General features: G+C 39.5%; 1 protein-coding gene across 1 annotated transcript in view; it reads left to right on the plus strand.

The window, feature by feature from the left end:
* Positions 1-11572, plus strand: part of cdc14ab (cell division cycle 14Ab) — a 19955-nt gene extending 8383 nt beyond the window's left edge. Inside the window, exons 4-5 of the mRNA XM_020530265.2 lie at positions 5486-5578; positions 11313-11572. Of these exons, the coding sequence (XP_020385854.2) occupies positions 5486-5578; positions 11313-11333 (114 nt within the window). The 3' untranslated portion in view covers positions 11334-11572. The remainder of the gene's footprint in view (positions 1-5485; positions 5579-11312) is intronic.

Here is an 11572-nt window from a genome sequence, read left to right on the forward strand (position 1 = left end):
TAGAGGGATGTGGGCCAAATGCTGACAAATGGGACCAGATGAATTTAGGATATCTGGTCGTCATGGACGAGTTGGACCAAATGGTCTGTTTCCATGCTGTACAACTGTATGACTCTTTGAATGTTACATCCAATTTGAGTGCATATTGAAGGAAATAAATACGATTTGATAGCTCTTACTGAGCCATGGCTTCAAGATGAATAGGTGACCGAGTCCTGAATGTTGAGAGGTGTAGTACATTCAAGAAGAATAGGAAGCAAGGTAAAGGTGGAGGGGTAGCTTAAGTTTATAGATGAACTTGGTTTGGGTGGAGATGAAGAGAAGTAAGGAAAAGCAGTCACTAGCTGGAATGGTCTGCCAGCCCTTTGTGACTATTTCAACGTTTGGCCGAGTATACAAGAAGAAATATTTGGTGTTTGTGATAAAGGAATGGCAGTAATCATGGGTGATTTTAATCTACATATAAAGCGCATTTGGAATTGACCAGAGAACGTTATTTTTGACTTGGTATTCTGTAACCCGATGGGTTTAATTGAGACACCCCTAGGTAGCAATGACTATAATATGATTGAAGTTTATATCCAGTTTGAAAGAGAGAAAATTGGGTGCAAGATGGGTATTTTTAACCTAAAAAAGGCACCTATGAGGGCATAAAAACTGAGCTAGCTGAAGCGAATGCATTTATAGACACAATGGCAGTTATTTAAGAGAATATTTTAGAATAAGTATATTTCAACTATAAAGAAATAATCTAGAGGAATGACTCGTCATCTGTGATCAACTAAAGTTAAGGAAAGCATCAAACTTAAGGAAAAAGTGTAGAACTACACAGGTTGATTGGTCAGAATATAAGGAATGGCAGAGAATGACTGACTGAAAGGTTAATCAGGAGGAAAAAAAATAGTTTGATGCTAGCTAGGAATATAAAAATGGATAGCCAGAGTTTATGCAGCTTTTCTTTATAAAAAGGTAAAGAGTATGTAAGCAGAGTGCTGGTTCTTTCGAGAGTGAGAATGAGAACTTCATATCATCACCGTTTCATTTTCTAATATTAACAAATATTTTGCTTCAGTCCTCACTGTAGGGGATAGCAAAGCATTCCATTAATAGCTTTTAAACCAGGAGGAGAAAGAGGAACTTGGTGAAATCACAAGGGAAGTAGTACTAAGCAAACTTTTATAGAGCTACTATAGCCCAGTTTCCTTGATGTCTGTCATGGGAAAGATGTTACAATCACTCTTAATGATTAATTCTAACTGCATGCCGTAGAAAACTGAGTTGGCATGATTTTTGTCAAAGGGAAATCATGTTTAACCACTTCATTGGAGTTTTTTTGAAGGAGTACCTCATGCTATGGATAAAGGGGATCCTGTAGATACAGGTTTTTCTGCTATATCACGTGTTTCGTTAACACGAATTGGCTGTAATGCGATTGAATAGTGGATGCTGTTTGGATAATGCAAATTTTCTACTGTACAGTATAGCGATTTTTCCCTATGACGTGATTTTCTATAGCATGAGGTCGCAGAAGAACGCAACTACTGTTATAGGAGAACTACCTGTATGCTGTCCTTGGATTTTCGGAAGACATTTGATAAGGTGCCACATCCAAAGTCCATGTGAGAAGCTCATAGTGTAGCAGGTAACATTAGCATGATTAGAAGATTGACTGACTGGTGGAAAGCAGAGTATGCATAAATCAGTCTTTGGCATGATGTGATGAGATGTGTCCCACCAGGATGTGTGCTGGCGCTTCGGCTTTTACAATTTTTGATCAGGCGAGTGAAAGCATAGTAGCTATATTTCAGATGGCACTAAACTGGGTAGGGTTTTGATGAACACTCCAAGAAGTTGCAGAAGGATAGCGAGGTTGAGTGGGGGGAGAAAAATCTAGTTGGAGTGTAACGTAGGAAAGTGTGAACGGAGGTGTAACATTTTTAAACAAGCAAGACAAGGAAATTACCAAGGCAAGATTGATGAGAGAACTGTTCCCAATAGTTGATAGTTAAAGGACTATATGTGACATAAGATTATGGTAAGGTGTGTATAGGGAATGTGAAAAGGTTATTTCTAAAGCAGTGAATGACGTGACCGAGAACATGCTGCAGACAAGGATGATGAAAATGGAGTGTTGATTTTCGAAGAAAGTTGACTGTAAACCTGCAACGCTATATGGATGGTGCAGGGGAACAGACTATTTGGAATGCTCCTGAGCTGACATGCCTTTTAAAGTCTGACTCTACTAGCTTCTATCTGTTGGTCTTACTACTACTTCCTCACTCCTAATCTGCACCAGCTATATAACCCTTTGTTTTTTCTGTTCCTGATCTCTTACATCCTTAGCTTGCATAGAAACTCTGGTCAGAGGTTCTGAATTCATCACTATAAACTGTTGCAACTCCAGTTTACCATAACATCATAAAAACAAATCCCTGACCATAAGAACGTGGCTCAAGGGCCAGTATTTGCTCTTGTTCATCCATTCTAGATCCATGGTTGATCTATGAAAAAGATAACTTTGAACTTGTTTTCGTAGTTTGTAACAAAACCTCAGAGTTAACGTTTTGGGTCCGGTGACCCTTCCTCAGAACTGAGTTTGTTCTGAGGAAGCGTCACCGGACCCGAAACGGTAACTCTGATGTTTTCCCCACAGGTGCTGCCAGACCTGCTGAGCTTTTCCAGCAACTTCTGTTTTGTTCCTGATTTACAGCATCTGCAGTTCTTTCGGTTTTCATAGTTTGTAATTTGGAGCTGCTATTGCAGAAAATAAAGTAGGGTCAAAAGCAGAATAAAAACCAAAGAACTGCAGATGCTGTAAATCAGGAACAAAACAGAAGTTGCTGGCAAAGCTAAGAGGTCTGGCAGCATCTGTGAAGATGAAATCAAAGTTAATGTTTCGAGTTCTGTGGAAGGGTCACTGGATCCGAAACATTAATTTTGATTTCTCTTCGCAGATACTGTCGGACCTGCTGAGCTTTTACAGCAGCTTCTGTTTTTCTTAGTGTCAAAAGCAGTTGGATGCAGTCAGCCCTAGACTTTCCTGCTTCTCAAGATCAGGAATTAATGGGACTTGAGGAATGTGCTACTTTTTTCTTTCTGCCTTGTAAAGTAGATTTACCTCCAGGTGAGTTCACATCCAGGTTTTGCTGCAGTTGGGAAAATCCAGAATAGGGCCAACAAGTGGCAACTAACATTTGTGCTAAACAAATGCTAGGCAAAGATCATGTCTAACAAGACAGGAATCTAACCATTGCCCTGTGATATTTAATGGCATTGTTGCTGCTGTATCCCCACAATCAATATCCTGGGAATTACTATTGACAAGAAACTGATTAGAAATTGATACAGTAAACATATTGGGAATAGTATTAGGTAGTACTGAACTTGTGTTGCTGTAAAAAGGTAAACTTTGTCAAAGCTTCACATCTTGTACTTGTTCGAACCCTTGTTGATTTTTCGTTATTTTTTATTATTTTACCAATTTTGGTTTGAAGCTGAAGATGACTTGTGGACTATGAAACAGCCCGTAGTAAAAGGAAAGGAACAGACCAAATGCACTTTTTTGAGAGGGCAGGCTGGAGGCTAAGTACAGGCTGATTCTTGATTAAAAACACTCCAGTGGATACCACAACCCTGGGAAGAGCATTGTATTTAAAGTTAGCAGAAGTATACCATTAACGAAGTTAGTACCTGGGAATTGGTTCCGTCCAGTTTGGAAGTCACCCTGCCTTCAAGTAGATGGCAGTAATTGAACAGAAATTAAAGCTTCAGGAAAAGACAATATCAGTCAATTAGGGTGGAACCAAAAATGAAGTCTTTTTTTTTTCCAAACTATGTTTTCTCAGGAAATGAGCTTGGCTGATAATGACCCAGTATGAAGATTTGAAAGCTCCCTGCCTAATCTCCCATACCAGCTTTTAGAAGCCCAAAAAGTAGAAAGTAGAGTTAAACTGAGAAATAACCCTAATTGGTAGTTCTAGAAAAGCAACAAAGGAGTCCACCTTTATGCCTGTGAAACAAAACATCACTGAAAACTATTTAAGTAATCTGGTCAATTTTGTTACTTTCTTTTATTAATCCCTTTAACTGTCTGTCTGTCTTTGTCTTTTGTATGAAATGTTGGCCAAACACAAATGTTTGGGAATGCAAGCATTGAAATTAACCACTACCTTGTTTAATTGTTTCTCTGCTGAAGTTAGTGTGTGCAATACAAAACCACTGTCTGGAATTAATCATTTGCAAAGTCTGGGATTGGTTCTTCAAAAGTCTGGTTAGGAAACATTGGAGTAATTAGTGGGTGTTTTCTGTTTAGTTTCACTGCAAATACAGAGGTAGCAAGGCTGATTTCGGTTCAGCCGTCTGCCTCCTTGTTGTTATGCAGTCTTCGTGGCAATTTGCTAAAATACCAAAGTATTGGGAAAACTGGATGTAAATATTTGCAACAGTCAAGGTGCTGACTATACCCAACCTGTCACTATTGCAATACTGTCAACACAATGTACTAACATCAGGGAGTGATTCTGCAATTGGACAATACTTTGCTACATAATCCTGAGTGAGTGAGGAATTATACTGATGACCAATTTGGTAGTGTAAATCAGCATCATCATGGTGCGCTTGCATGTACTGGAAGTTCCATATTAATTACACAGGGCCCTGTTCTTTGCAGACATAGAATGTGTGCACATGTTTCATGGCAATAGTATAGCGGGCAGCCATTCTCTAGTTTACCCCTGTGATCAAAGCATCATTCAATCGGCCAACCTGCTTGTTTTTAAAATTTAAACTGGGCTTGGCAGTTAATGATAACTGACACAGGTGATTTTCCCATAGCAACGTCCTTACCAACCAGAGTCGGTTTTTTTTTTTTGCCAATTAAATCAGACTCTACTCCATACAGTATAAATATTGTTTTTCTTTTCTTTAGGGTATTCCTTGCAAATTATCCTGTTGAGTGCAAGACAAAAATTTTCAACGAAGTGTCTTTTATCAGCAATACATATTGTTGGTACCACGGCCAAGCCACTAATTCTTCACAACTAAGCTAGGCAAATGCATGTTTTATCTGTTGTACTTTTCCAAACTGGACAATTGTTAAAGTCAGAGCTTATACTAATAATCATGTAGCCAAACCTCTGGGGTTTAAAATTAGAAAGGGGTTCTATCAGTTAACAGTAGTTCATATATGTGGGAAGGTTTGATTCTGGAGAAGCCATATCTTTGCAGGCCTCAGCTCAGAGACTTCAGTGAACCGCACTACTAGCTATACAATGGAGAAACTTCAAAAGTTCGTTTTCTAATGCCAATGGATAATCTATTCAACCACAGTGTGGTGTAATGTATTTGGAACTGTCTGTGGAGTGATGACAAGTACAATGGCTAAGTTCAAGGCTTTCTAATAACTTATTGTGAAGATTGTGTTCTTTTGGCTGTTTTTGTAAAACTAAATGGATGTTATTTAACAAGAAACTTCTTTCCCCTTTAGTCATTTACTTTGTCAAGGAAGAAGATTGTCCACTACACCAGCTTTGATCAACGAAAACGAGCTAATGCAGCATTTCTAATTGGTGCCTATTCAGTAAGTAATGCTTTTATTTATACTTGCACTTTCATTTATCTCTTCTTTTGAAAGAGTTAACTTTAATTAATTATGAAAGCTTTGTCAGTGGGGGGAAAAAAAAACTGTAGATGTTTTTTACACCAATCTGGTGCCCAATCTAATTATTGAAAGCTCCAAAGCTTTAGTTTTTTTAATATTAATAGAAGTTTGCAGTGTGTTAGTCACCCAAGGTCAAGTAAAGATTGGCTCCCCTGAGAAAAGATTTAGCAAAAGATTTTAAGGACTGCCTTAAATGAGAAGAGGGGTAGGAGGAAATTCCACATCCTAAGACATTATATATAGTTCTCCTGCGATACCTAGTGGCTCATGAGGTAGTCAGTTTCTTTCCCTGCTGTTTTGATCAGAACAAGATTGATCATTAGCTTGTGTCACCAGGGTCCTTGTCTGTGCCATGCTTGATATTACTGCCTCAGACCCAATGTTTATTTCATTGCTCTCTGTACAAAAATGTGATACAGCTGAACACAGTGAGGCTATGGTGTTAGCTTGCTAACAAGTAATAGGGCATCAATTGGACTTTTGTTCAGTGGTTGCAGTAGAAATTTGCATTTTTCTTTCAGCTTTTTAATATTCAATTTTTCTACTTGCTATGAAAAGCAGTTCAAAATGAAATACTGCAGTTTTATAACTAATATATTAGATTTGTTGCTCCCCAAACTGGAAGCTTATACATGTTTTGTCTTGATGCTTTCATAGCAGTTAATTTACATAAAATTTCCTGACCATCTGTGCTCTGTGTTCATGGAGTTGAAAGTCCTAGTACCAAAATCTACAGTATTGATTAAACTGACAGTATATACTATCATCTTTCACTGATGCAGCTAGCAACAGATTTGCTTTGCTTTTGTCAACAGCAGTTTTTATTTGATATGGTCTTGCATGTTGCAGTCTTTTTTAGAAAAAGATTCTTTCCTGAAATGTGCTCATATTTCCATGTTACTTGTCAGTGCATGGACTTCCTCAATATCTGTTTGTACCATCTGCAACTCCTCAATGTGTAATTACCCATGAACATCCACATTCCTGACCTCTAAAATGGAACAAAGGTAATTGAAGAACTTTTGAGATGGTTCTTTGTAGGGCACTTGTCTGAGGAACTTCCTAGAACTGTGCTGATTCGCCTCCAATGTCCGCAGCCACCTTTTTTACGAGCCCATATAAGTCTAACCAGTGGAGATCTTGCATGATTCTCATTTATTTCATAATTGCTGGGATTCTTTGCCATTATTTCATCAAACACTGCCCTTGATATCAAGAGTAGTCACTCTCCTCCTCTCCTGAAATTGAGCACTTTGGACAAAAACTGGATGCTTCTGATTGGGTGATCCCAAATTGGGCATCTGAGCAGTTTATTACTATGCCACCTAGAACTGTTGGTGACATCTTCCATTATTTTGCTGATCATTGACCATTGTCTGAGATGAAATTGGCCAGATTGGAATTGTCCTGCTCTTTGTGGACAAGACACCTGGGCAGTTTTCCCACATTTATTCCCCAAATTCTTTGTAGTTCTCAATTATGCAATCCAGGATACTTGTTATTCTTGAGTGCAGCAATTACCTCGCCTCATTTTTTAACAAACTTTTTTTTTTTTTTACACTTTCATTGGAAGTTTAATTGAGAACCTAATCAGCATTGGGCTAGGTTGACACAGAAAATCTGTTGTGGGCTTCCTGGAAGTGTTCTGCCCACTTTGGGTAACTTGACTTCACCCTCATGTTTTGTGATCAGTATGGTATCTCTTGCAGTAATTAGTCCTATTCTTGATCACATACTGTCTGTAATCATCTTTAATGATTTTAAACAGTGGATTTAATTGTAGGAAACCACATCTTCTGTGCTTGCTGATCACTTCTACAGTTGTCTTTTTTTTTAGGTTTTGAATACATTTCTTCACCTCTGTACCTATTTATTTAAAAAAGGGTCTGATGGAAGACAGTGTTTCTTGTTTTGTTTTGCTTTTCTGCTGAAGTACCTCTTTTTTTTATCTTGCACTGGAAGATTCCAAGAGTAGTTGCTAATTCATACTATTACATAAAACTTGTTTGAAGGAAGTATCTCTCTTCCCCTGCTACCTTTAATTCCTTGCACTAGTCAAATGTTACATGCAAGGAATTAGCCAGAACATCAAATCTGCTTAAGGTTAAGTTAAAAGTCATCACCAAAATTGGCAGTGTAATGCGCAATGGAGAAGGTTATCAAAGATTATGAAAAGGTCTTCGTCAATGGGCTGAGGAGTGGGCAGATGGAGTTTAATTTTGATAAATGTGAGGTATTGCATTTCAGTAAAACACAAAAGGGTAGGACATATACAATCAATGGTAGGGTACTGGGTGGTGTTGTAGTACAGAGTGTTCAGGAACATTAATTCTTTGAAATTTGCATCATGTGTAGACTGGGTGGTTGAGAAGATGTTTCGCGTGCTTGCCTTCATTGCTCAGACCTTTTAAGTATGGGTGTTGGTATGTCATGTTGATGCGCAGGATGCTGGTGAGGCCCCTTCTGGAGTACTGTGTATAGTTATGGTTGCCGAACTATAGTAAGGATAATATTAAATTGGAGAGGGTTCAGTAAAGATTTACCAGGATGTTGCTGCGAATGGAGTGTTTGAGTTATAAAGATAATCTGGGACTTTTTTCACTGGAGTGTTGGAGGTTGTGGGGTTACCATATAGAGGTTTAGAAAATCATGAGGCATATAGATAAGGTGAACAACAAGGGTCTTTTCCCTAGGGTGGGGGAGTTTCAAACTAGCGGGCATATTTTTAAGGTGAGAGGAGAAAGATTTAAATAGGTCCATACTGTATGACTCTGTGGCTCTGTCTTTCAGCTAAGTCTTGGTTGTAACCATGATGTCATTCATCCCACGTATTTATCTGTTCTCTCAGGTCATCTCTTTTATTCTTCAGGCTCCTTGCATTAAAATACATTCAGTTAACCTTGCTGAACTCACCTCTTTCTTATCCGGCCTGTTTCTTCTATCTTCCAGACTCCCTGACTAGATTTATAACGCCTAGTTCCACTTCGAACTCTCTGCCCTCAGAGCTACTAGTCGGGATCCCAGCCTCCTATCAATCTAGTTTATATCTGCCCCAACAGTATTAACAAAGCTCTCCGTGAAGATTTTGGACCTGTTCCTCTTCAGATGTAATGCATCCACTGGCATTGGGCTCAGCTCCTGCAGAAACGATGCCAGTCCCTTTGCAATCTAAAGCTTTCCCTCCTGCACCATCCCTCCTGCACCATCTCTCCAGCTGTGCACTCGTCAGCTCTATATACCAATACACACTACTCGTAGTACAAGGAAGAATCCAGAGATTACTACCTTTTTTTTTGAGGTTACTTTCTGTCTTATGCTCGTGTGCTGTCTCTCTCTCTCTTGCGCTTGCGTGCCCTCACTCCGGTGTCTTACGCACACACCACACACCTGGCCGACCAACTCACCCCCTTCAGAATGCCCTGTGGCTGTTCCATGACATTTTGACTCTAGCATCTGAAAGACAATATACTATCCTAAAGCCACGTCAGTGGGCGCAAAAGCCTCTACCCCATTCACTAACAATCCCCTTCCACCACACTTTTTCCTCCCCCACTGAGTGAGTAGCCGAATCACAGTGCCAAGGCTTTGGCTCTGTCTGGCCTCCACAGAGGAACCTTTTACTCTAACTGCTTCCTGTGGTGAACGGTTTGCAAACAAGATGGACTTTGGGGATTTCCTCATTACCTATCTGATCGCCTTCTGTCTATCAGCCATCCATTCCCTCTCTATGTGCACTTCCTTAAACTGTGAGGTGACCACATCCTGAAATGTGCTGTCTGTGGACCTCTTGACCTTGCAAATGCACTGTAGTGACCCTAACTGCTACTCAATCTCAAATAGCCAGAGTTTGAGTTTCTGCAGTGAAAGGCATCTCCTGCACACAGTCATCCAGCCCAACAGGGATGTTTTGGATTTCCCACATAATGCAGGATGTACAAATTAAGGGTCTGAATTCCCCAGACATATCTCGGCTATATAGGATATGGACCCATGTTTTATTTACTCGCATCTAGATTCATTTTAATTTTCAAAGTTTTAGGTATGTATTCATGCATAATATACAGGTGTTATTGGGAAAGTTAGTTTTTGCCCTTTCCTAATTTCCATTGTAAAAGTAATGAGTTAAAATGGAGTAAGATTAAAAATTAGTTTGCAAAGCACTGCTATTGTGATCCAGCAAAGTCATGTTCCATTATTAATTTGAACTTCATTTGTATTACGTGCACTAACTACATTGCATGCTGAAAAGCTGAGGTCACTCTGGGAGTTAAACATGAATGCAATTGGTTTATAGTTTTGATGTTAGCAGAACACAAACTAATGATTGTATCCGCTTGAAGTCTAACAATTCCACCCATTTGAAGCAGACTAGAAGTATTTCCATTTCAGTACAGATTGCAAGTGTTATTGGTATAGTGATTTCTCGTTACAAAATATAAGTCTTCACTTACTCTTGCCCTGGATGGAGAACCAAAGTTAATGTTGAATTGAAGCAGATCAATGACAGACAACTTACAGATTCGAACTTTGCTGATTTTTCTCTTTATCAGACAGCGTAACAGCATTACAATAGCTTATCAACTATATCGGCATTTGGACTAGGAGATTGGGACTAGCCGTAAATGATGACAAGTAAACAAAAGCAAAATGTGATCGGACACTACCAATGCATATGCAGATGTTCTCTAGAAAAACCAAAGTTTTTTTGCCATAGACTATCCACCTATCCGAGTAATTATTTAATATCCAGAGAAAAATAGACAAATAAATCTATTCAAGACTAGCTCAAGTATTATCAGCTTTTAATCAACTGTTTTCAAAAAAGAATTATGGAACATTAGAAACCCTCCTATGAAAACAAAGCTTGGGTTGAAAAGTGTAAATGTGTACTCCAGTTCCTTTTATATTTATGAAAATTGGAACTGTTTTTAAAAAAAAAATAGTCAAGGAAGGAAACCGGGTGTAGAGCTGAATGAACACAGCAGGCCAGGCAGCATCAGAAGAGCAGGTAAACTGACATTTCGGGTCTGGACCCTTCTTCAGAAATGGCGGGGGGAACCTCATCCCAAGACCAGCTCATCTCGTCCCCGCCTCCTTGACCTGTCTGTCTTTTCTCCCACCCATCCACTCCTCCCACCTCACTGACCAACCCCCACCCCCACTTCCTACCTTCACCTCACCTCACCTCATCTCTGCTAGCCTCATCCCCGCCTCCTTGACCTGTCTGTCATCTCTCCACCTATCTGCTCCACCATCTACCTTCTATCACTGCCTTCCCCCCTCTCTCTTTTATTTCAGAGCCCCTTCCCCTCCCCCCATTTCTGAAGAAGGGTCCAGACCCGAAACGTCAGCTTTCCTGCTCCTCTGATGCTGCCTGGCCTGTCGTGTTCATCCAGCTCTACACCTTGTTATCTCAGACTCCAGCATAAGCAGTTCCTACTCTCTAAGAAAGGAAACAGAATGTTTTTCCTACCAGATGTCATCTGAAGGATATTGAGAATACGCCAATAAGACTTCGCATCTGATTATTGAAGTAAGAAAATGCTGAGAACAACCTTCAGTTTCGAGCATCATTTATGAAAGAAGCTTAGCTAGCTTGGTCATGTCATGTCATCTGACTTCTTCATGGCGTGCTTGTTGATTAATTCACCAGGCTCCTGATGGATGTAGTTGACCAATGATCCAAACTGAACAGCTGCCAGACTGTCAATAGTGATCTACAGCTGGTCAATGGACGCTGGATGATGTGAGAAAATTGGCTACAGACAAGAATGAATAAAATGTTTTGCCTGATGAATCTCTAGGTTAGGAAGCTGCTGTGTCTATGCATGTTTAATAAGTCATTTACTGGGACTTGTTACTTGCGAATCTCACCAGATCTGTTTATATCTGAAATTAAAAATTAACACATGA

The sequence above is a fragment of the Rhincodon typus genome, chromosome 10 (genome assembly GCF_021869965.1).
Source record: "Rhincodon typus isolate 14 chromosome 10, sRhiTyp1.1, whole genome shotgun sequence".
In the NCBI taxonomy this organism is placed as follows: domain Eukaryota; kingdom Metazoa; phylum Chordata; class Chondrichthyes; order Orectolobiformes; family Rhincodontidae; genus Rhincodon; species Rhincodon typus.